Source organism: Ochlerotatus camptorhynchus, unplaced genomic scaffold, assembly GCF_037179485.1.
Source record: "Ochlerotatus camptorhynchus isolate MF236.1 unplaced genomic scaffold, CSIRO-AGI_Acam_v1.1 ptg000351l, whole genome shotgun sequence".
In the NCBI taxonomy this organism is placed as follows: Eukaryota; Metazoa; Arthropoda; class Insecta; order Diptera; family Culicidae; genus Ochlerotatus; species Ochlerotatus camptorhynchus.
In genome coordinates this window covers 154221-180884 of record NW_027040839.1, presented here as the reverse complement: position 1 = coordinate 180884, position 26664 = coordinate 154221, and the positions used below count along the sequence as shown (strand labels likewise).

General features: G+C 38.4%; 1 protein-coding gene across 1 annotated transcript in view; it reads right to left on the bottom strand.

Annotated features, from left to right (window-relative positions):
* The window catches only part of LOC135709143 (MOXD1 homolog 1), a 141468-nt gene extending 116959 nt beyond the window's left edge, over positions 1-24509 (bottom strand). The window contains exon 1 of the mRNA XM_065231359.1: positions 23916-24509. Coding sequence (XP_065087431.1) covers positions 23916-24209 — 294 coding nt within the window. The 5' untranslated portion in view covers positions 24210-24509. The remainder of the gene's footprint in view (positions 1-23915) is intronic.
* Positions 24510-26664: the final 2155 nt, after the last annotated feature.

The window sequence follows — 26664 nt, the reverse complement described above, 5'->3', positions numbered from 1 at the left end:
TTAGAGGAGTGGTGCGACGGGCAAGAGTTTAGAATAAGCCTATAAAAGAAGATTTTAAAGAAATAGCTACTAAAAAGAAGCTTCTAAAAAAAATTCTAAAATAAGCTTGTGTTGGTAGCTTATGCTAGATGATTGCTCGTCGCTTCACTCTTATAACTAAAAAACACGGACAAGACAGTAAATCTGAGTAGCTACGCAGTAAGAGCAACTGATGGAAACTAACGATTTTAATTTGGCTTACACATGACTAGCATATTGGTCCCAAGTACATCGATTAACCCCATTCTAGTCGAAATTCTAGTACCACACTAAGTTTGTTTTGATTCGCTATGAAAGTTTGACATATAAAATGAGGGGTTAGTGGATTTTCCTATGTTTTGAGGGGTGCATCGATTAGCTTGGGATCGAAGAGAGTACCAGAACTGAGCCAAAAAGTTGAGCCTTTTTGACATCTGGCAGTGGTTTGTTTACATGGACTTAGAAAAAAAAAGTTTAAAAAATTTATTAAATTTTTTTTTTAGATTTATTGGGGAGGGATATCTTTCAAACGAACATAGTCGGATATCATATCTTTTAATTCTTTTTATTTAAAACCTCAAATCCACTTGAATTGACTGACAAGCAAAGGTGAACAAACCACCACTGGATGTCAAACTGATAAATTCGGGTTCATCGCGTTCATTCGTGACGTCAGCGTGCAGCATCCTATAGTGCACCCCACAAGACAGATATTCATCAATAATTACAGCAGTGTTGGAAAGTTCATTTTAAAAAAGTATGCATCATTCCGCTGCAGAACTAGCAAAAATCGTGAACGAAATGAGAATAAAAGTTCCCGAACGAGATGTGTGAAACAGTGCATGCAACAAAAGATTTCGAAAGAGAATTCTGTTTTCGCTCTCTCAGCCTGTTTTACAAAAACTCCAGAAACGAGCATGTTTTGTCGGGGTGTATATTTGGGTTGCATACACGTAGGAGTAACCTGTGATTTATTATTTGTGGAAGTATTCATTTAGGATGCATTTAATACTCATGAGTACGTTCCAGTTGAAGATTGTTGACAAGTGTATTTGTTTTTTTTTTTCCTTTGGTTTGTTTTTTTCCGTCGATCTTGTTTTCCGTGCTGAGCACCAATGCTACCGACGTGCCAGGAAGGCAGCTCCCACACCTGGACCCTACCTATCGACCCATCAACTCATGAACCGGGGACCAACGGCTTTACTTCCCATCCGAAGGAAGGCGTGATCAGAGATGTTATGCCTCAGAACATCCCGGCGGCGCCGACTGGTATTGAACCCAGGCCTGCTGGGGTGAGAGGTAATCACGCTTACCACTACACCACCGGCGCCGTTAAGTGTATGGTTTAGATGACGCATGGCTTCAAACATTTTGTGTAAAACATATTACATATTAAATACGCACAGGACATCGTCTGCTGACCATTGCCGTGGGTATATCGTGGGAGTCCCAGGTACCCGGTTCAAGCTTTAGTTGACGGCGGTGGCTCTTCTTGACCTTCTACCTACTCAGCAGTAGTTAGTGTAAATAAGGGCGTCTATGTGAAGTACTAGTCTTCACAACATAAAGGACACCATTACGGAGCATGAGATTTGATCAAATTATTCGCAGCTCTACTTGGCCAACGCCCCCGGCTGGGTGAGGGATAGAGGATGACACACACACACACACACATGATGCATTTAATACTCATAATACATCAACAAGGCTTCCAAATTTTTTAACTCTTGATATAGGTTACTCATAACAGCATTTCATACTTCAATGGCTGCTTACGAGTTACCAATAAAAAAAACTTCAAGCGTCATCATAGTTCGCGATCTAAGGAAGTTATAACAAAAAATATCGTTTAACATACGCTCTTGTACGCTGGTGAGTCAAAGCGGGAGTTATATCAGTTCCTCTCAATCTCAAACAAGAAAGTTTGCTCGGGATTTAACGCGAAATGATGCGAATTTTTCGTATCGAAAACTTCTCGCTTGGCTTTTGGCAATATTTTCAACACTGATTTTCATCAATATTTTCTTGTCAATATTTCAATCAATATTTTCGGGGGGTTATCAATACACGATCGTTTCTCACTAACATCCGATGGAATATTCCGAGTAAAATCACAACCCCCTTGACAAAAGTTGCCGAAGAACAGGCTCCACGTGCTGCTGTTGTCAAACAGAAGGGAACAATGAGGAGAAATATTGGAACATGAAATCAAGCTTTTCAGATTTTGCGTTCATACATATTTTCGTCGTTAATATTTGCATCAATATGATTGCCAATATTTTTGAGTATTGACAATGCCCGCGTAGCGCTTGCTTATGAGAAGACAAAGTGTAACGTTGAATAACAAGAGATAAATCAAATTTGCCTGTACTACAATGAATTGGATGGACACGGACAATTGGTTGACAAAAATCACACTGTGTGCCTATTTCCCATTCGAATATCATGCGGCGTGTTTTCCCAAGAATTCGGATCATTTCAGCATGTGCTGTTCGTTGTCGCTCAGATACCGACCTGATTCATTCGGTTCGAATCAAAACAACAACGTTCTGGTTCGTCAAATTGAACCCCGTGTGTCCAGTAGCCCGGTCTTATCCCGTCTGTCTGTTTAAATATTATTTTTTCTCTCTCTCTATTCATGTTTACACACTGGTGAACAGAATGCCAAGAATGCGAACAATGGGGTTCTCGCATTAATAAGGTATGATTTTTGGTGGTTCTAAATTCCCTTGCTTTTCACCATACACATCATCCCATGATGAAGTAGTCAGTCCGGGGAACAGATATACCTATAGGATGCTATAGCAGTCGCATAGTGTTCCGATGACGGTGCGTTTTTTTTCGTTCGCAAACTATGGCTATTCTCTTTACCTACCACCATCAGCAGAGGCCCAATCCACCAGACCGTGAATGAGAATCAGATACTTTTTTCCGCCTATCTTCATTTGATGTTTCAATAACTCACTTATAATTGAATTAAAGAAAAAACACACGGTGCACAAAAGCACCTATGTCCATGATGATGATGATTTTGAGTAAGCGAAGCAAAGTAGCTTTGTGCAGCTGCCCAGCCCGATTAATATATGAAAAAAAACATCGCGTTATGAAAATATAAATCATAAATCCAAAATAGGGTAAATTTGTCTTCAATGGGCTCTTCCTTTGGTGAACCACTTACGAATTGAGGCAGTTTCATGAAAAACTAGTGCGATTTAGAAGTAAACTCCGTCGGGAAACACCTTTTCCAACTCATCGAATTAGGGGAAATATTGTTCAAATACTATTTAAACCAAGGAGAAAATTGCGTTTTTATGTGAAGTACGCCAGAAGCTGTCAAATAATCAAAGGGTCCAAAGAAGGGCACAACATTTAAATGTGTCTGTTGGTGAAGTGGAAATTTTTTACCATTTTTTTTAAATAAATTTAATGTATTTCAACCCCATCTATTGTATCTACCTTGTGTATGATCTGAATTATTATGTTTAAAATTATTTTTTTCTATATGGTTCATCATAGGATGCTAACAATCCTATAATGGTCCATAAATGGTTAATGATGATTTTAACTTGTAAGCGGATTTTCCTGGGTAAAATTAAGTAATATACCAATTTTACATATCAGTTATACGAAGCAAAGGATAATCGTGCACCTTATTGAAAAACATTGCTGAATTTAGTTGCTAAAACAGCTACTAGGGGGTCCATAATAGGCCAATTTACCCTATGTTCAGCTTGTGCCTGTACAGTGGAAGTGGTCTTTTGGATTTCTCCTCGATCGGTAGCGTTTTGTTTCCGTTAATTTCTGTATGCTTTTGAGCCAATCATGTGTTTGCTCAAGCAAAACGTGCGCGAATGGTTTGCCTGTATGGGGGAATTTAAATATTCCATCAGTTTTCGCACTGATTGCCAGCTTTTACGGGAAAAGTAAACCAGGGCAATTTAGGATAGCGTACATGATTTCCTGGGGTAGAGTAGCATATTTCTGGCATTTTACAATGCCGGCTTTGAATGCCTTGGATAGGTGTAATCATCAATGATTACTTATGATTACGTAAATCTTAGCCTGATTATACTACTGACCCTTTTCAACATTATAGAATTATTAGAATACAAAGTTAAGTTCTGTTATATTTACCTTTATATCTATTTTGATGAGATGTGTGGAGAAAATCACTCATCAGCCCAACCTTAGCATTGCGCGGACATGGTTTCTCATTATTGATCAAATTCAGCTACTTTCGTTATGCATAAATAGTTCGGAGAAGAGGATTGCCATGAATCGCTTCTGAATACAAATTCAGCTCATTGTTCATGTAGCATATGCCCTGAGAAGGCAAGCGACGGTACAATCATAAGCAATTTTCATTCGGTAAAGAACCTTATACAAATAAAGGTAATGGGAGAGAATAGGTTTCGATAGATGTCTTCTTACTTTCTACCTGACCAACATTCCAACAGTACATCGCCATCGAACTGATTTCGTTGTCGTTTCTGTAGCAAATTGTTGGAAAAGAAGATGATTTAGTCATTTCATGTTTTTTACAATGTTTTCGTGTTTATTGGTCACAATCTCCGATAGAAGGAGGAGGAGGGAGGGGGGGGGGTTTGGATGCCATGACATTCTATAAAAAAAAGTATGAGGTTGTATCCAAGACCAGGGTTGTATGTTTGCTTATAAAAATCTTTTCATCTGTATTTCTTCTTCGAAAAATCTGTATCAATATCTGTATAGTTTTAATATTGCGTATTTCGCTCCAAAATGAACAAACAAGTGTTGTAAGTGCGGTAACGGTCATAAAAAAGCGCTTTTGCATCAAATCGTGTTAGTAAGTTTTGCGCAGAATACATTAACGGCGGTAAGCTTCAACTCGGATTTACTTTTAATACCGTCCCTGTTTGGAAAATCAGCCAAATGTTTGCTTGAGATTGAATTGATATTAGCAATTGATTGATACAGCACCGTCGATACCAAATAAACCCAACATTCGTTATCGGGATTTAAACCGAGAATATTATGAGTTCTTCGGCTAAAAATCTCTCAAATAAAGATTAAAAAATAAAAGATTAATGTTCATCGCGAACTTTTATCATAATTTGCGCACTTTTAGGGTAATCGGTTGTAGTGTCGGTTGCAGTTAACAATATATCTTGAAAGCAAACTATTTGATTTTTTTTTGTTTATATTTACACAAAACTTGCTCTTAATGACAGTGAGATTTTTACTTACCCAAGCTTCACACACTCAATTTGTTAATTTTCCCTTAAGCTGGGTTTAGACAGGGCAAGTCAATTGATCAAGTCAGTTGAATTCAACTGACTTGAAAGCGAATTGAACGTGTAAACCATGCCATTCATCTGACTTGATCAACTCACTTGAATTGAAAAAAAGTTGAGCCAGGCTCAACTTTTCAAGCCAATTGAATTCAACTGAGTTGATCATTTGAATTGCCTAGTCTAAACCCAGCTTTAGAAAAGACATTTCAAAAATAAATTATGATGTTCGAAAATCCCTCTGTTGTTGATAGAATGGTTTTCAATTCAGTGCTTGTCAGATTTAAGTATTTGTCTGTCAGAAATGAACATGCTTTCAAAGAGATTAGTGACGTTTAACGCACACACACTAGCGGGTGCATCACCGTGTAAAGTGGTTTATTATTTCCCTCTAGCTATCCTGTATGAAATTAGATCTGTCAAAATGCGTTTGACAGCGATTTGTTCACTAACACGCTCTCACATATAGCAACAATACCACCGAAAAACCAACATGAATCATCATACACATTACAAAAAAAAATCTGATCGAAGCATTAAACTGACATCTGCTGCCGTGTTCGCGGAAATATTTATCCTAGCCACGAACACGCGTTCAACATTTATGGGTTGGTTCGTGTCTAATATATTTGGGACAACATATTTTTATCTAGTTAAAACATTTTATGGTTTTGACAGATGGGCCACTGCAGATTTGAATCGGCCGTTATGGAGTCTTGATCAAGAGTTAAGTGCAAGTTTCATGTTGGTTTGTCGGTGCCAATACAACCAGCCGTGAAAATCTCAATAGCAGAGTTATTTTTAAATTTCTCATCTGTCAAATTTAAGTTAATATTTAAAAAGTGAAGTTCCATCGACCTGAACTTCTCCACAGATCAATCACGGAACTCATTTTCCAAGTCCTGTTCCTTACCGATTTTCAAGAAGGCCAAGAGGGAGACCTCAAAATTATCTGTATATACATTTACCCAATCAAAAAATCTGTATATCTGTATTCTTGGTTTAAGAACTGCTAAAAAATTTGTATAGATTTAGATTATTCTGTATTTTTGGCATCCCTGTCCAAGACACGACCTTAGATTTGACGTAGGATTACGTGCTCGGTATCAATATTCGGCAACTGTGTTAGGGAAAACACTACTTTTACTATCACAGAAACACCTTGTTTACTGATGACAAAATTACGCATCGCATTGCACAAAAAGCACGGAATTTTTGATAGATAGATTTTCAATAGATAATTTAAAAAAAGAGAATATTGATTGGAGGATTTTTTTGCTAAAATTTTCCAATCGTGACATATTCGCGATCAATCATATACATTCGTGATTTTTTGCTTTTTCCTACCGTCCTGGAGAAAACTTTACCTTAGTTCAAAGTGTTTCTGGTTAATTGACAAGGTCATGTAGTATTCGGTCATTGCGAGAATTTTTCTGTACCACTTCAATACTGTTACGTATTTGACCACAAACGTTTGGTTGCTGGGTACATTATCAAAGGGCTTTGGGGTGATGTGGCTGGCAGCAAGGTGAGCAAACGTTCAATGAAAATTAACTCTTAAACAACAATAATTTATGGTGGTCCTGAAAAAGACCGTTTTGTCGTGATGGTTGAGTAATGCTGAGCTATTAGGGTGTTCAACACAGATGACGCTGGTGAGCTGTATGTTGTTTGGAACGAGGGTGACGCACTTGGCATAGATGTCCCACAGCGACTCACGAAGAGCTACTGAATCAGATCAGTAGCGGTGCGGCTTCTTCCTCCTTCTTCGGTGAATGGACGCTCATGTGGGCTACAGCTCACTGCTTGTGGGCAGCCTTCCGTTGTGTACTAGAGAACAATGTTCAACACCACGCGCCGCAGCAGTGCGCTGATGATGACGACCGACCGGACACCACGACACAGATTCGTAAAAAAATCCAATCGATTAACTTGTAAAGAATTAAAATCCATCCGATATTGACAGATTTATTAGAGGTCAAAACCTGACCAGTTTTTGTAACGTGGTCGAACTTGTTTTTTTTTAATTGCACCCCCAATATTTTGCCGAAAGACGTAATCCTACGTCAAAAAATGTTCACGCAAAAAAAAACATGACATCGAGGGTAAAATTGGCCATTTTGCGTGATATAATTTATGGACTTTCTCTGATGGGTGGCGCATGTTTTTTTTTCTGATAAAAAGAAACATTTCATGCATACATACACATCACGTAATGTAAGTATGATAAACATCAACAACCATATGTAAGTTTGACAGTTCATTTGAATGCATAGAATTCGTATCCGCCAGTTTATTGCTCTAGTGCCTTCAGTTTGACAAGTTAATTGTCGTAATCGATCATCTTACTTGTTATGTTATTTTGTATATTACGCACTGAAAAGCAATACTTGCGTGCGTTTACAGTAGTGTCACACTTTTAAAATGTCTACATTGCAATTATTGAGTGAGAAGGAAACATCTGACGATGAATTCATTGGATTTGATGGTGAACCACCTGGTGATCCTTCATAATTTAAAACGCTTCTTTTGGACAAATATGGCGCAGAAGTAAATCAAAAACTATATAAATACACTATGGAGAACACAGAGCATACTTCTAACAGAGAAGAGGAAGAGTTGCAGGATTCCGACGGAAGTTTTTTTTTTTAAATCGAGAATGAATGCAAAAAATAGCCGTCTAGTTCAAAAAATGCGGATGCCGGAGAAATTGTGATCAGAGTGTATCGAAGGACGAGCGGCTCAATGTTCATGATCGGTTCCGGAAGCTGGATAAAACCAAGCAAACCCTTTACATCAGGGAAAAAGTACACTGAAGCCCAGTACCACTCCGACACAAGAACCGAACCACAGCGAACGATCAAAACAAAAAGATCTACGTACATTTTCTCCCTCTGTTTGATGAATGGAGCTGATGTGCGTGTTTGTCGAAAATTCTTTTTGAATACCGTTGTCTATGGAGACAACTGCGGGTAAATGGCCTGTTGAAATGATAAATAGGGGAAATGTATGTAATGTGGCCTAAGTGTCTCTAATTTGGGCCCATACATAAATTCAGCAATCGACTAAATTTTCAATAGCAACCAAAAATTTCCATTAGTACCGTCCCAATGACGCGTTCATCTAGATACAATTGATAAATAGCAGATTTTTAGCGATGGGCCCAATCTTAGATCCATAGGCCAACATTAGAGCCATTTCCCCTATTAATTAAATTGTATAATTTCAGAAATATCACATATCGATGACAGCGATTCCCAAACCTACTAAACGTACGAAATATGAAAAATGTCAAGCCAAACGGGACGCTCTGAAATCGCACATCATGTCTTACAACCCGACTGTGTCACATTACCGACGAGCACACGCACCGAATCATTACTACCTTGCATCTGACTTAACACATGTTTCGATGCATCAGAGCTACCTAGATTCAGTTAACCTTGCCTTAAAAGTTAACTACTCGTTTTATTCAAAAGTAATGTCACGAATGAACATTTCACTCGTAAAACTCGGTCACGAGTTATGCGAAGTTTGTGTTGCTGTAACAATACATCAAAGTTCATCTGAACACACACACGGAAGAAGATCGTTTCTTCACTGTATGTTCTGCTTGTAAGTCGCATGTATGGATTTACGGTTGGCAACACTTTCACGATCAGTTTACCGAAGTGATGGAGATGAATTCCAGCCTAAAGAGATCATAATTGCTGTGGTCCTCCAAAAGGTGATTTTTTATTTAGAAAATAATATATGTTATTAATCTTTTACCATTTGTTTTCTAATTACAGGTCATCTAACTTGCTCGTTTGGATGATCTGGAAGTCGATTGTATTCACTCAGCGTGTGCTAGCTTTTAATGAAACATTCGCACCGCATTGGCATAGCCGCACTATGCCAAAGAATTTCCTCTTATTCCGTGTGTCGAGTCTACCTATGGGAGGTCAGCGGTTGACATAACGAGCTGTTTTAACAAAGTTGTCAAGTGGTGCAACGGAATGGAAATGGTTGCGTCCTGGTTGAACAACTGCTCCTGCCAAAACAAGAATTGAAAATTATACCTTTATTTAATTCTCTTGCTCAATGTGAAAGAAAATAAAGTGAAGGAGTTCTCCTCAGGTTTTTGAGTCTGGCCATACGTTTATGACTGCCGACAGTTTTCACGCGGCTGTCAATAAAGCCATGCGTCACGACCTACATCAACGTTCCAAGAAATTACCGATGTGGCCCCGAAAACGAAGAAGCTCATGGCAGCTAGCGATTTCTTCGAGATGAAGTTGACAGTTTCTCAGTACACATTGAATCAATGTAAGCCACGCCCATAGATAGAGAGCATAAGAAAAATAATTTTAAGGAAAGGCAGTTACAAGATGAACTACAGCAGCTCAGTGGATGACAGCGAAGAAATGAAAACTTGCTGCATCCTTTCCAAGAAACAGATGAAGACGGTTACTGATAGTGATTTTTTTTTAAACATCCTTACAACTGATCCGGTCGGCATATGTACTAATCATCAAAGATGACCAGAAGCAATTTTGGATTAATCTCCCTGAACGAAAGGGAACATAATTGAACGCTGTTGTTAACTGTGAATCACATGCAGAAAATCTTCTAAATAAAATCTATATTTCTATATCTTTCTATATTAAATTAAGCTTAAAATGCATTGTTTTCGTGTCGTGACTCTCAATCACCGGTGAGGTGACAATTGTCACCTCGTATGTCTCCACCCACAATAACCATTTCGTTTGTACACCCCATGAAACAAATCAAAATAGGTAATAACACGAGTTAGAGGTCTCTAACTGTGATAAGATAGGATGATTTGATAAAAAAAGCCTTTATTCCAACTTATTTTTTCATAGAGTATCGTGCGAACATAAGTATGACTGTTATGCGAATATTATCAACATGGGACAAAACAAGTGGGGGTTATTTTGGTATATTTCAGGAACAAAGTTTACTATTTTATCAGTTCTTCTTAAACTGCAGGTAAATTTAAGCTTATTCACGCAAAGAAAAACTACAAGGGACAGCTCTATGTGGTTGTACGCAATGGTGCCGTAGGACTACGTGGTCTTATATAATAAATTTAATGTGTTAACTGCCTGCAGGAGCTTGTGTTTTGTGTAGGAATAGGAATTTGTGCGGGGTTCTCCCTATTTATACTCTTTTGTATGACGCACTTGGCATAGATGGCCCACAGCGACTCACGAAGGTGGTACTTCTTCCTCCTTCTATGGATGCTCATGTGGGCTGAAGCTCGCTGCTTGCAGGCAGCCTTTCGTTGTGTACTGGAAAACAATGTTCAACATGCTGCACTGCTGCTGCCGACGACCGGACACCACCACACACGGTGATTGGAACTGAATCCGATCAGCAATTTTCAGTAGTGACATTTTTAAAATGTTAAAGTCTAAACAATATCAGATGCGTAGAAATATTTCTGATCGATTGGTGTTAAAATTATTGAAATTGGTCCAGAGGCAGCTGAGTTATTAACGTTCGAAATCTTTCATAATTTGTTACATGTTCGTTCAGCCAACCCGTTCTACGTTCTACTTTGGGTTATCGTTCGGGTATTATAATTTTTTTATTAAGTTGTAGTGAAAAATAAGGTTTTTCTGGAAAACATAGCAAAGGTACATTTTTAGTTATTTTGAAAAAAAAACGAAGTTTAGAAATTGTTCACAAGAAGTTTAAATTTTTTACCAAAAGTAGAACTTCTTCGATTTTTTAAATTTTCATGTGTCCATGGTTTAAATACTTCAAATGTTTGCATGTTTCATAAGCTTTATTTAAACAATAAATTTTTAATATCAAGGATATACTTTGTGAAATATTTGAATTTTCAGCACTTTTTTTTTTTTTAATTTTACTCCAAATTAAAAAAAAATAACCGTGTATTTTTCCCATGAGGACTTTACATTTCTTTACAATTTTGTCGCAGACGTCGTTTCGATCAGTAGTGACGACATCGTGCTAAATTAATTGAAAAATGTCAAAGAAGCCATTTTGAAAAAAAAAAAATACAAGAAGATCCAATGTTTTTAAAAATGTGAATGATTGCCCATAACAAACAGTTATGCAAGTTAAATTTTTTTATCCCATTTGGCTTGGAACTGTTTACATGTGTTTTCTATAAGTACTTTTGAATTTTCTGTTGCAAGTTTTCAATTTATTGTTGATTTTTTGCGGTTTTACGACCAACAAAATACTTTCTTTTGCAACTTTTAATTTTAAATTGCTCATTTTCAATAGTTTATTGCTCCTGAGCAAGCAGATGTATTGGTAATTGCGTATTAGACTATGGGAGTATATGATATGTATAATGATAAACCGCGTAAATTCTGATATCCGCGTAAAAAAACCAAAATCCGCGTAAAAAAAACCGCGTAAATTCCGGAATCCGCGTAAAAAAACCGCTTAAAAAATACCGTGTAAAAAAAAAAACCGCGTAAAAAGCGACTCCAGTGTATTCCCTTCTTTACGTGAGCGTTTATTATGCTGCCATTAAATTCTCCTTGAAGCATGCCACCACCAAAAATTCATTACTCATTCATTCCAGAGGCTTGGTAATAGTTGGACACATATCGAAAATAAATCTCATCGATGCTCAATTCATTTTATTTTTAAATCTTGCTCGTCATAAATGTCAAATGCACATCCCAGTCATTGCCATCCTTTTTTGGCTCCAAATAATCTCCAATTTAGTAACAACAATGACGGAAGTTCACTGTAGCATATGCTGAAATTCTCATCCCCTTCCGTGAGGAGTAATTAATTTTAATTCATCCGAAAAAACCGGAACCGCATTTCCGCGACCGCACATATTGCCATTATCGCAAAAGGAAAGCACATTAGCCCTCTCCTGGACGGCCTGTCAGATTGTGAACAGATGCCAACCGTGTGGATGATGTAGCTACAATATTATTTTCATTTCGATACGGAAAACTTTCGCTCATGATGTGTATAGACACAGGCACCGGCACGAATACTCGTTGAAATATAATCCTGTAAAAATACTCGTGTATTACACTCTCAGGCGTTCAAGGGCTGTTCTCTCTATCCCTTGTCAATGCTTGGAAAGTAGCTGGATCGGGAGGAAAAGTGCTGGATCAAAAGTGATGAGGATCGAGTGCTGGATGAGGATATGAGAAGAGAGGACAAATAGCTCAAAAGGGAAGGGGTTTCCCCTCTCGCCCATCATCTCAACTACGGACGGGATGGCCACATTTCGAAGTCGTTCGTCAGACACACACGTGGTTCGGAAACGGGCAGATCCGATGGATGTGTTGTGTGCGTCGAATGGAGTGGGGGAGAAAAAAGGAAGTTCACCCTTCAATGTTTGCATGGTGGTGGCCTACATGTGCTTTTTCCTGTACACGATCTACAGCTGTCTCTTGATTGCATGCGCTTACAATAAGCACCACTACATTATTCTCTAGAAAAGCAGCCGTCTGTATGCTGTTACTGAAAAAAGAACATGAATTATGTAGCGGACGACGGGGTAAGACGGCCACCCTAAGCTTACAGTAAACTTTTGCCAAAACTATATGAAATTTCCGTGGTTAATTGAGTGAAAAATGATCTTAAGAGGACTTCCACTAATTTCAATGATTTTCATTTCATTTAATTTGATGATTTTTTTTATCACGAACATGAAAAGCCTAAATAATGCAAGAAAAACATCAACCCTTAGGGGTAAGATTGCCATACGGATTCTGGCCATATAGATGATTACTGTCTTCGGCAAAGTTGTAAAGTGGATCAATTGGTTAGAGAACAGTAGTTCAGAATTTTTTAACTTCTTGGCGCTAATGTACAAGTCAATTTCCAGTATAAAACATATCTTGACTATATATGAAGTTTTTGTCTTCGGGAAAGCTGACCATGGTCTTCTAAATGGTGGGTAAGATAGTTCAGAACTCTGTCACTACGTGGTGCTATAGTGCACATGGCCTTTAAGTTGATCTCCTGATCATGAACACCCTAAGAATAATTCACAGAATTCTGTGAAATTTAACCTAAACCTCAAATGGGAGATAGATACAATTTTATCACTGTAAGGTAAGTTTTACCACAAAAACATTGATAACCGAATAACAGCTTATTCTGGCAAAAATCTGCTTATCCGGCTAAAAAGAAGCTTTTTTCAACTTTTAATCAGCTAATAATATTTGTTAGGTAGTCATAAAACCAACTTCTAGATGGTTAGTTTTTCTAGATGTTTCTAACGGGTGTTCAATAAAAAATGAGAGATTTTTCAGTCATATAGCTAGTAAAAAAATTTTTTTTTTTCAGTTGATTCAGTATTTTTTTATTAAAAACATAATGTTTATTCTTCAAAAAAACGTCAATGAATATTGGAGAAGGGGCCCTGGTCAGCCGTACGACGCAACTTAGTCGCGATGCTCTCACAAGAGCGCTGGACGGCACTGAAATCATTCTCATTTTTTATTGAACACCCGTTAGCACATACTGAAAATTCACATTCATACTTATGCCTCGTAGTGAGAAGGTTGTAAACTAATTTTTTTACCATCGAAAAAGCCTTGATTACTTGAACAAGATTTCCAAAAACAGTAATTTCTCAGGTGGTCAGGATATCAAGATACAGCTTATTGGTACAGGAAGTTGACATGTACAATCCCGCTGCGTAGTTAGAGAATTAAAAATTTACCCGTTCACCATCACTATTTTGAAGGCCTTGATCAGCTTACCAACATTACCGGAAAGATAAACTTCATAGAAAGCCAGAACCTAGTTTCACAATAATTCAAACGACGAAGTCGAACTAAACCTTCCTAGTGCATTGGGGTAATTTTTGACCCAACTTCTCAAACACTTTTTTCCCTAATGCATTAGGAAGGTAAATTCGTTTGTTGAACTTTTCCATTAGATACAGGGAAGTGAACATTGAATTAGTCGATTATTGTATTCGTGTTTAACCTTCCTAATGCATTAGAAAAAAGTTACACATTGTGCATTAGCGGGTCAAAAATGACCCAAACTGCAACCCGCTCCCAAAAACCCTATTGGCCTTAAATGAAAGATGAAGGCTCTTAGAATGGCACCCTGCCCAGTATTTTTCAATTTGGCCATTTAGCCTACATGGTACCGGTTCCGATTGGGCACAATATTACACTTCCAAAACCTTATGTACTGGTACTATTATGGCTAAAAATTTATGGTTTTCACCCAGAAGTAAACCGGTTCTGGTGACCAGATCCACCTGTTCGTCCATGGCATGATGTCTACTTACTTCTGGATGAAAAAAAAATACAAATTTTGAGCCGTCGGACGGTACCAGTACATGAGGCTTAAGATGTGTCCTTTTTGAGCCCTACCGAAATCGGCTCTGGGTATCCGGATGTGGAAAAATCCACCTGTTTGTTTGTTGCATGATATCTATTTACTTCTGGATTAAAATCATACAATTTTGAGCTTTCAGACGGTACCAGTACATGAGGTTTAGGAAGTGTCCTTTTTGAGCCCTACTGGAACTGGCTCCGGGTATCCGGATGTGTTCAGATTCACCTTACGGTCCATGACATGATGTTTTTTTTTACTTCTGGATGAAAAATCAAAGATTTTGAGCCGTCGGACGGTACCAGTAGAAGAGATTTTGGAAAAGACCATTTGTACCCTATCGGAACCAGTGCCAGGTGTCCTAAATGGCCAATTTGGATAAATCCTGGGTGACATTATAAGAACCTTTATCATTCATTTGAGGCCAAAAGATCAAGAATCGGCTTTTTAGACCCTACACCCAACCAGAGGATGTAAGATTCGCTTTCAATTATGTGGGATTCATCATCAGAGGATGTTAGTGGAGACCGCATGAACCGAGGATGCGATATACCTAGCTGCGGTCCAATGCAAGAAAATTGTAGACCGAAAAATGTAAAGTGTATTAGTGAGGTAAATTAGTTATGTTGAAAAAAATAGGAATCAGATTGCCAACTGGAGTCGAACCACGAACGTTGCAATTATCAGACCTGTGCTTTCTCCACTGCTCTCTCCATGCTCCTGAATATGGATAGCCTAAAAGCAAACAGGAAGCGCTAATTTTCTCGCATACTCGGCTTCGTACGCTTTTTCTGCTGGAGAGATTCGAGGCAAGTGTGTGCGTCGTTCTACAAGCTTACTGGTATAGTCGAAAGCGTAGATAGAACACGAAATAAAAAAGACAAAAAACCATTACATCGCCTGCATGGTCAATTTCTAACATTCGTTGCGATGTTCATGAACAGAGAATGATAGGAAACGGAACTAACATTTATTGTAATAGATTTTTGGTTTGCGTGTACTGCAAAATGTGTTGCTCTTTTTGTAGCGCCACTCATAGAGGTCGCTTAAAGCTTCTTTTGACAGCAAAATGTTCTTTTTTGAAAGTTAGAAAAAGTGAGGAAATTCCAGGTCTTTATCATATTTCGTTACAAAGTTTCAGATTTTTTAAAGTGACGCTGGGTTAAAAAGACCCTAATGTACTAGATAATTTACAATTTCTATCATGCATGCATGAAAGTTTCTCAAAAGTTCATCAAAAATTTAAAACGCTATACGAATGGACAATTGCTCACAGCATGCAATCCCAAGTAGCAATTTCGGTTTTATAAGGGTTCTGTAAACCAAGATCTAGACTTGAATGCTTTAGAACCTTGATAAAACTAGCAATGTTGCTTAGGATGACTTCATCAGAAACCTTAAGCTTGTACGATGAGTGAAATAGATTGTGTTGCCCAAATTCCAGCGGTACTGTTTGAATACATGATAGTATAAAATACGAAAAACAAATCACATTAACGTATTTTTTTATGATATTTTATTTTCTGCAACGATTTTAGTTTTAATTTTAAGAGAAATCAGATATTTGGAAATCAAATTTAAACTACGTAGACTTGGTCAAATACCCATTCCTCTCTCGTAGACTAGTGCAAACTTTTTCTACCCCTTCCTTCCCTCTAGAAAGTCTACATGGTTTATGAATGGTCCCATGGTAACGTAACGTTACTTTTACAGGATTAATGAATAATGTAATAGCCTCAAACACATTATAACAGATTGCCGCCCTATACAATGTTTGTTTTTGTTGTTAATTTTGACGCTTAACCTTTTATGTGTTTTACAACATCAGCTTTACTATACCAAAGAACTCTACGTCATATTTTTTTAAAAGAGTTGATTGTTTCAATAATACAAAAGGTGACCGTTTTACCCCGTCTTCCCCTTCGACACCAACAAGCAGCTGTCATTGGCAGCATAATAGTTCGATCTAAAGCATTCCCTCGACAATTGCGGTGTGTGGCTGTTTCCTGGGCTCACATTGGCAACCAAGTCGAAATGACTGTTTCATACAAGCGCTTATACGAAAAGCGTTTCGTTTCAACTTCCCCTAATTCTTAGGATCGAAAAAACAGCAACGGATTGACAGCAGCATCCACCGTGCTAAATATGTGGAGGAATGCTTAATAAGTTCATAAATCAGGAGCGATGAAAGCCACAGTTGGTAGATCAGTAACGTTTTTGGTTACCATCGATCTTGACGTCAAAAGAAAAATATGTCTTTGACAATATTGTTCGCTGGATGAAATCCTGATGTGCAAATTCGGAAGTGACTCACTAAGTAGTGCTAGTGGGTACAGACAAGTTGGGTTAAGTGATTATAATAAGATCAATATCCTGAGCGCTATTTCATATCCTTATCTGAATAGATTAAATACTAACCAAATAGTTGATGCCTCCGGTGATGCTATTGGAGGAGAACAATTTTCTTTAGAATTATTTCATAAGCAGCTGAATTCCGGGCATACATTTCATCGAAGAAGGAAGATTTTTTTCCAAATAAGGTATATGTATACATTTCTTTCAATTCGATGAAGTGTATGTCCGGAATTTAGCTATTCTCGAACAGCCTATATGACCTATACGACTTTCCCTGTTTTTCTTTAACAGAAGCATCTAAAGAAGACCGTTATGAGTATGTTTCATGACAAGACTTTTTGCGTCAGTATCCCTTCCGGTAGATATCGTAATGGATTGTTCCTGTTTCGTTGAAAGAGATAAACTCAGGTTTTGATTGTTCTACCAGAATAGCTTTTTTTTATTACCATTCTCAGCTTTTCTGATAACAGATATTTATTTTTTATGACATACTCTGACCCCGAGTATCAGCTAGTTTCCATTCGCTGTTTTTCTTTGAACCATTTTATCGTTGGATCCCTTGAACCATCCAGGATAAATACCATGCTTCATGTTCTAAGGTCCTCAATTATCATAAGCTAGCTTAAAAATATTTCAATGATAATCGTCTTTAGTAGGTATTACTAATTTGGCTGAAGAGTCTGAACGTTTCATGAATTAAATGATACTTGATGCTGATTGATGCATGTATCAGTAAATCGAATCGGTAAATCATATCCTAGTTCTCTTTAGAATGTCTATTAGGTGATTGAGTTTAATATTTTATTGACACTATAACGTACACGGGGCAAATCTGACTCACTCATACCATTTGTTAACATCACTGCGACAACTTTACATACATTAGACGCCGCTTTGATCTCATGATTTTGAACAAACACTGAAAAAATCGCAAGGTTCTAGGAAATTTTTTATAATGTGGCCAAATTATCGGTCGATCCATCGGTCATTATTCAGAGAACCAGAATATGGCCACTATACTCCAAAATATAGTTTCCATATTGAATACGCTTTGATCTCTTGATTCTGAGCAATATAGAATAAACCCCAAGGTTCTAGGACATTTTTTATAATGTGGCCACTTTATCGGTCGTTCCGGATCCTCGTTTAGGCCAGTAGAGTTTCTCTGAGGGCGTATTTGGTGTCTTTACACCATATATACTTAGAACTATAAGTTTTCATAAAACAGCAAAAAAGGTTATCTTCCATTTAATTCCACTTAATTAATTTTGGTATCCATGACAGATAAGTATTTCGACTACAATGTGCAGTCTTCATCAGTGTCATTCCCACTGAAGAACTTATCAAAATCTAACCCCTTTAAGTACTCATCCCCTAGGTAAAAAAGTAAGGATCTTAGCTTAGTTTGCTTTTAGGGCTACTGTAAATCGATGATCCTATGTAAAAGACTGTGATATACGTTCTGTCAAAAGCTCACCATCTTCAATAGACGAGTGCAAGGATGGGTTTGAGTTCACTCGCTAGAGAAAACAGTGACACAAGCTGCGAGCAATGTTTACAATCTAGCAATCTTGAACACTAAATGTTCATTATTCATGAAAAATGATTAGTAAACATTGCTGCTATTGCCACTTTTTCTCCATTGCCACTTCTCTGATCCATTCACTTCATCACTGCGTCCTTGCCACTTCTCCGCCTTCTCCACCGTTGACACAACCGGATCAAGGCTCCCGAAAAATCATGCTGTATCATATAAGGCAGAAACCCCTGCACAAATGGTATTGGGTAACAGCTAATTCGGAAAAATGGTTCTTTTCACAAAACTCGTCTCCACCAGAACATCTTTTTTGCTTTACCAAAGAGAACTAGTGCAGGGGTAGCTACAATTCACATTCGCATCGGACACTACCTCATGACAAAACATTCTGCGTGGCTGGCGCTTTCGGCATCACTACCGAATAGAAGAATAGATGCCGTGATCACGTTTCAGGACACAGCGTCTAGGATTGGCAATTTATCTTTTTGGTACCATGAACATACGAATGAAACATCAAATTTAATCAAATTGTCGCATGCGGGAATTTAAACGAATGGAAAATTAGTCCAACCTAATCCAATGTCAAAAAATAATCAGCCAGTAACTTACTTTTTCCAGTTATAAAAGAAGGGCTGACAAAAGATGCGATTTTAACAAAAATCAAAAGGTCTCTTTCAATTAGCGAACGTTATGTGTATTGGGATAATGGCATATTCGTAATCTTCATCAAAAATAGAGCCGAAATTCAAAATGTCATCAATTTTCCCGTAAAGAAGCTTTTTTAAACAAGTGTTATTACCTTGGTAAAATCACCATCTAAGCGCTCCTTGGTCGTACTTTAGTATGTTATGAGCTGTCCGTATGTTAGCTATGTGTCAATAAACGAAATAATCAAATGTATAGGTAAACAAAATCTGTGTGCTCAATAAAATTATCTTTTACAGATTTTGCCCAAAATTCGATGTTTTTCAAAACTTTTGAACCCAATTCGATCCGCATTTTTTTCCCTTGATTTGTTTTCCGTCGATATTGTTTTCCGTGCTGAGCACCAATGCTACCGACGCCAGGAAGGCAGCTCCCACACCTGGACCCTAGGGGCATGAAGTAGTGCGCCTCCGCATGGTGTGCCCTGGAAACGTTAATTATCGAACCCAAGGGAGAGATATTGCGGCTAAATGAACTACAGCAGAGTAAGGACGCTGGAGCCCCATCCAGCTCGTCCCAGGAGGTCGATAAGCCCTGCACAAACCCTCGTTGTGCAAAGGCAGGAGTGACACCTGGTTCTTAGAGTGCTTAGCACATGCAGCTGGTAAGCGGTCACATCTGTCCTGTTTGGCCCTGGACAGTTGGCTGGCTATCACGTCTGCTCTAGAACTCAGGTGAACAATTAACAGCGAACAACAAGAGGAAGGCCCTGCACAGCTGCTCACTGTGCAGTAGCGAGTGTCACGTCTGACACACCACTAGTGATGCGCCATAGCGCAACCGGCCCCCTCCCATGATGTAATGCTTTCGGGCGGTTCCGGGGAGGGCAAGCGCCTAGAGCGCAGGGTAAGGTTTAGTGGGTCGGGAGAGCTACCTCTCCCATCCCCACACCCTGAGCTATCTTCTTAGGTGTCTGGGAGCAGATTCCCCCCTGTATTAAAAAAAAACACCTGGACCCTACCTATCGACTCATCAACTCATGAACCGGGGGACCAACGGCTTTACTTCCCTTCCGAAAGAAACGTGATCAGAGATGTTATGCCTCAGAACATCCCGGCGGTGCCGACTGGGATTGAACTCAGGCCTGCTGGGGTGAGAGGTTATCACGCTTACCACTACACCACCGGCACCGCTAATTCGATCCGCATTATCCACTATCTTACAAACATGTTTTTTAAATAACTTTTCCGATGGCATCGAAATCCGAACACTAATAAAAGTGAATTATTACACACCAAATTTAAATCGCTGAAAATCAACAGAATTTTGCTGATTTTAGACTTGATGCAAGATCAGCAAACTTTCCCGCAAAATAATGCTGCTGAATTTTCCAGCAATTCCAACTTCTGTCAAAATGACAACATCAGTAATTTACTGATAATCAGCAAAAATTTCAGCAATATTTCTTCACTGATTTTTCAGCAATAAAAAATTATGACAGTTCACAGCATTTTGCTGAATAAACTCAGTCAATCGAATTTATTTTCACTTGGGGATGTCAGCTTCTGTTAAAAAAGTTTGATACAAATACACAAATAATTAAGGCAAAATCGCTAGGGTCGTTTCCATGAATAATTTATTAAAATTTAATATAACCAGTGCTCTTACCAACTACCAACCAACGAATCGTGCGAATGCAAATACTTGCGACTGTGACGCTAAGAGATTGACAGCTCTTTACTGGGTTTAGTTTAGTTTAGTTTTCTTTATTAACGAGACTTTCAGCCTTGGGCTGGTTCGTCTCGTAATCCTCTTTACTGGGTGTCCAGCAAACCGTTTATGTTAGCTGAATTTTTCGGTAAAAATATCGTTTGCTGTTTTTCAGTAAAGCTTTTTTGTTGCTGATCCAGCAAACCGTTTTCCTGATAAGGAAAGCTAAAATTTGGTGTGTAGTGAGTAAATAAAAATTTCAAAAATTAATTTCTCTGAGACATCACTTCACATTGCAAAAAAATCTCGTCGTGTTGTGCTAAATAATAAAAGGAAAAAAAAATTGACGAGTGCTTTTTGCAATTTGAAGTGATATCTCAGAGACATTAATTTTTGAAATTTTTATTTACTCTCTTTCACCTTAAGGCCATGTTTGATCGAATGAAGATCCTACAGTAGCGTCCACGTTCATTTATTTATTTTCTTAGCCAGGACGCTTAGCAAAAATACATTTGGTTGAATAGACGTTTGGCCGAATATTGAATTTACACCAGTGCTGATAAAAATCATATCTTCTACACTCAAATAAGCTGAAAAGGAAGGCAACCGTGAAAGATAAACCAACTACCTGCATGAATTTTAATTTTGACATGATAACATGCTCTTGATCAAGGCAACCGCTGAGTTTCGAAGTCAACATTGTTTTTGTTCATTAAAAGATTTTTTTTTTTTTTATTAATTTATTTGATAAGGCTCAACCGAATTAACTTTACAGAGCCGAGGATTCTTGGTCACTATACAATACATTTTAAAACTATAGTCAAAAGGAGAACACAATAAACACTTTATCTTCCGCTATCCAAAAAGCCTCCTCCATCAGAATTGGAGCCGCTTCCAGTAGTTTCATTGTATGGCAAATTGTTGTACGCCAACGAGGGTCAGAGCGCGTCCATTGCAGCAATGGACGCAAAACGTGGTCAGCACTCATACACTCATCACGAAACGGTTGTTTTCCAAAGTCGACGACGCATCGACCGAAAGAACTGCTGATGAAGAACAATGAGGAGGACCACACAATGGTTGCTGCCGAGAAAACAGACGATCGCGTAGCACACATCGAGAGTGGCCTGCTTTTGTCGACAGCCGAGTGAACACTGTCATTAAAAGATGCGTATTGATTATTGCCTGTTCTGTTGTCACATCAATATTCATAATCATCTTGGTGGGGATGATTTTGAGTATCAAATGCGAAATGATTATTTTCGTTTTACACGAATATACCTTTGTGGAACGTGTTATGTTGCTTTTTTCGGTCAGAACGATGGATTATTGCCTTATGGAGAATTTATGATAATATCGAGGTTTTAGGCTCTGCAATTGATAATATACAAAATAATCATTTTGAATAGTTTATTTTTTCAGATAATTTTGACTTGGAAATAGTTTTGAGGACTTTGTGAAGTATTGAGAGTGCTGGACTGTGATTTAAAGTTTTCTCTGAATAGATAAATATGCTTATAGTTATCCCCTGAGCTTTGGAAGCAATTCTCTTTGTTCCCCTGAAAACATGAGCAGTTCTTGCAATGTTTGAAAAATCATAGTTCAGCCATTTAGTGACGAATTTCTAATCTTTTGACGCCATTTGAAACTACATACTTTTAACATGAATTTTATATTAATAATTTAAAAATCTATTGATAATTTGCTGAGCAATGTTTTTTCAAACCTTGTCAATTTGCCGTTAAACATTTTACCGGAGGCATCGTGTTCGTGGAGTGTTAACATATAAAAACCTAGTTGGAGATGCTTAAAGTCAAATATCACACTTAAAGTGGTAATTTAATACGACAGATGAGGAGATGAAAGGCAGTGTGACAATTGTATATAGAGAGTAGAAAGCGAGCAAAGGTCAATTTTGAGCAAGGTACGAATCGGGTTGATCATCTCCATTTCCAAACTCCCCTTTTGGGGTATCCCCCCCGCCACCACTGGCAAAAGAGATGATCGCCGATTTGCTCGCGTACCTTGAATGTGCGGAAACTGTTTTTCCGATTCAAAAATGGTCTAACTTCCAAATATTATTTTCAAAATTTTTGTTCCTCAGGGAATCGTTATTGCAAATCCCACCAGATAACATTTATGGCAGGATCACGTGTTGGTTGATATTGCCTCATACGGACATTTTTCAGACGGATCAAGAGGTGAAGATTATCGTCTATTATAATTGAATCGACTTTAATCTCGTATTTTTGTATTGATGCAGCTCTTGCTTCATTTAAGGAATTAGTCAAAGATTCAAGAGCATTATTAATTTCATCTTATTTTTATCTAGTTGGTTTAGTTGGAAGGCTCAATTGCTTTAGCTTTACGGAGCCAATAATTCATTGTTCATTGTTTTTTTTTTAACAATATTCACTTATATCTATGTCTAGTAGGAGTTGGGCCGAATACTCGCGGCTTACTCTAGGCTAGAGGGGTACATTGTTGAAGGATAGGATCAGGGGAGGAGCTAGGGGTAGGGTTCGTTGTCTCATGAACGTTAGTGCGGTTCTAGCTTCGGCTGAAGTTCGACCAGCTATGGTGACCAGTGGGCGACTTTGAGACTTATCGAGACGGTGGGACAAGACATACCAAAACCAATAAAGAGAGGATTTCATCTTTGGGTTGCAAAGGAATGTTTTGATCAAAGCTATATTCCATAAATGTTTGATATTGCTCCCAATCTTCAAATAGTTCGTTAATTTGTGTATCGGTTCGTTATAAAATTATGGGTGGCACATTGCTTTGATTGTCCCACCCGGGATTTTTGTGCGTAGGACATGTTCTATCTATCCCACTCACATCTAGCGCATCTGCAAAATGGAAGTGGTAATATTCGTCTAAAGTCAGCGTAAATCAAGTAGCTAATAATGATACCATATATAATATATTTTACCATTACTTAACACCAACGAATTGTTAGTGTCCTGGGAATTGTCAATGTTTAGAATTCAGAACTTTATTTTTGAACATAATTATTTAGGATCGCAGCGTTTGGATCTTTGTTGAATCATACGTAGATCACTTACCAGTATGTTTGGTTTGCCAGTGCGGTCGTCTACCCAAGCTAGTACCAAATCCGAACCGCTCATCCGTTCACTCTTGTATGAGAATCCTAGACCGATGAATCCACGTGTGTTGACCGTCACCGTTAACACGATATCCTTCTGGTCAACCTTCCACTCCAACAGGTACAATCCGTTGCCATCCATTATCTCCGACCTCGACCACTTGTGGCGGATCGGCTCGAGTTTACCGAAAACTGCGCCAATGTGGACGAGCAGCATCATAACAGCGAAGCGGTAATTGCTTAATTTGCCCATATCTATGTTTTCCCTCGCCGTTGCTTTATTATATTTTGATTAGATGGATTGGAAAATCACCCTCCCTCAGTACAACCCACGAGCACTTTGGATTTCTCGCACCGTTCAGCACTTCCAAACAACACAACGCCTAGGGCGTACCACTATCGGCTTCTGCTTCTCCGGTATTTCTCACAATACTTTTTCAAAATAATTATAATCAAGCTCTATTTTCCTTGATTATAGCATTAGCTCACTCATTCACTCAGGCTAATTCAATTATTTTCTTGATGAATTAACCTATTCTCTGATACAAAACAATTTTAATTTTTAGGAACACATCGTATGGAGCGCCAATTTTTTTGCTTCTAACGTATTCCTTCGTTTTGATTCACACAAATAATTCTCACGATCCATATAAGGAAACCTGCACCATCTTCACCGTCAGGTAATAAATATCACTTCCTGTCACCCAAGCCAAATTATTCAAATGAATTCGATTCTATCCGTTTTCACCTTGGTCGCCTGGTGTGTCACTGCTGCCGATCGCTCGAGTGGACCTTGCAAAACTGCATCGCGACGAACGGGTCCCAGGATCAGCGCAGCATCCGAATCGTTGGATCGGACGAGGGAAAGATAACGATCGCGAAATTTGCCCAAAAAGCCGGTTCTTGCCCGTCGGATATATATCGATTACCGGTCGTGAAGAAGAGCACCGCAAAAATAAAACAACACACACGACATCCAATGAAACTCACAACGGAACGTAAAAAATAAAACCGACGTCGATGTACCTACGATGTTCAGCGACGATCTGCACGGCGTTGTTCTGAAACCGATCTGCGCATAACAGTCCCACCCAACGCAGGTTGAACCGACCAAAACCCCTGCGCCCGGCTTACACATACATCAACAGGAGGACAACATGCATGCCGGTTGCCTTGCCTAGGGGTCCGGTTGGTGCGAAAGAGACGGGAGGAAAACACATTTTTCACCGTCGTTTCCTACGGCAGAGCCCATACCCGACGCCCATTCCATACCGTATGCCTAGCGGAAGGCAGAAGGCTTGCCGGCTGAGAGAAGCAGAGTGCCGCAACCGGTGTGCATCGCAGTAGCCAGGAGCCCTCGAGTTATGCTTCCACCTTTGCATGGTGGTTTAGAGATCGTTGTATACTGGACAAAATTTCTGAATTTCTGAGTTTTTACATTAAAGATTTAATGTTACCAACCCCGGAAGTTACATACTATACAGTAGCGGAAAATTTATCACATTACATGATTGAAATACATAAAAAAGTTGTTTGCAACTACGCATTATAATATCTATTTTTTAACATGACATAATGGCCTACTATAACAAAAATGCCAAAAAGTAGTACTTTTCGCCACTTTTCTGTGTTCGTTGAATTTCACGAGCTTTCGTACTGTGATTTGGATTTTGATAAAAGGCCAAAGCAGCTTCTAAATCGAGAGGGCAAAGAATAATCGTGTTTTCTTCTTCTTCTTTTAATTAAAATCAAAACTTTTTTGTCGAATATATCATACATTATTTATTCTGATAGAAATTAATTGTGCAGTTAGTTAAAATATTGAATTGTACTTGATTCGGATTTGATTGCCTGGGCGTAGTTGTCATTGGTGGCGGCACACCAAATTCTGAAGCATGGGGAACAGTGATTTTGGGATGAACATTTTCTGCTTCTGTTGTGCTTCCCGAATTTTCACCCGAATCGCCCAACATTTTTTCCGCAATCAGTTTATCTGCTGTAAGGAATTTTCGACATAGCCTTCAGCTACTGAGCTCAGAGATGTCAACTCCTGAATCTACAAGTAAAAACGCTGATGAACGACAAAAACAATGTTTTGTACACTTTCCAAGATTATAACGAACAAAAAATGCGAGTGTTTAATGTCAGCTGAACGCTTCTGGGCATACGAGCGTAAAAGCTCCAGCATGTCGACGTCAGGTGCATTGCCTTTGTTGATGACAAACTGCCGTAGAATCTTGGTTTTTGTGTTAGTGATGGTTATTTTCACGCTGTCTTCCATATCGTCGATATTGTTCAGCGACAATTTGAAAATTTCTTCTCGACGACATGCTCCGTTACACTATAACGATCCACGCAACATATAAGTTTCAAAGTTTTGATATAGTTTTTAAAAAATGCTTATTTTATTTTATTAAAATTATCCAGACAGCCTACCGTCAAATAATTAGGAATAATTCGACTAACTTGATTTATCTCTAAATTAATGAAACATAAATTTTAGAGTGGTTCAAAATATAGATTTTGCTTCGCAAACATTCTGCATCTAGTTTCTAATCATATTGCCCAACTCCGTGGTTCATGCAAGTTCGATAATATTCATGTTTCAATACCCCGTACACCAATTTCACCACAACAACGATGTTGTTAATCGTTGTTATGGAAACCACATAACAAGACCAACAATTGAAAAGGCCTCAACTCCATTT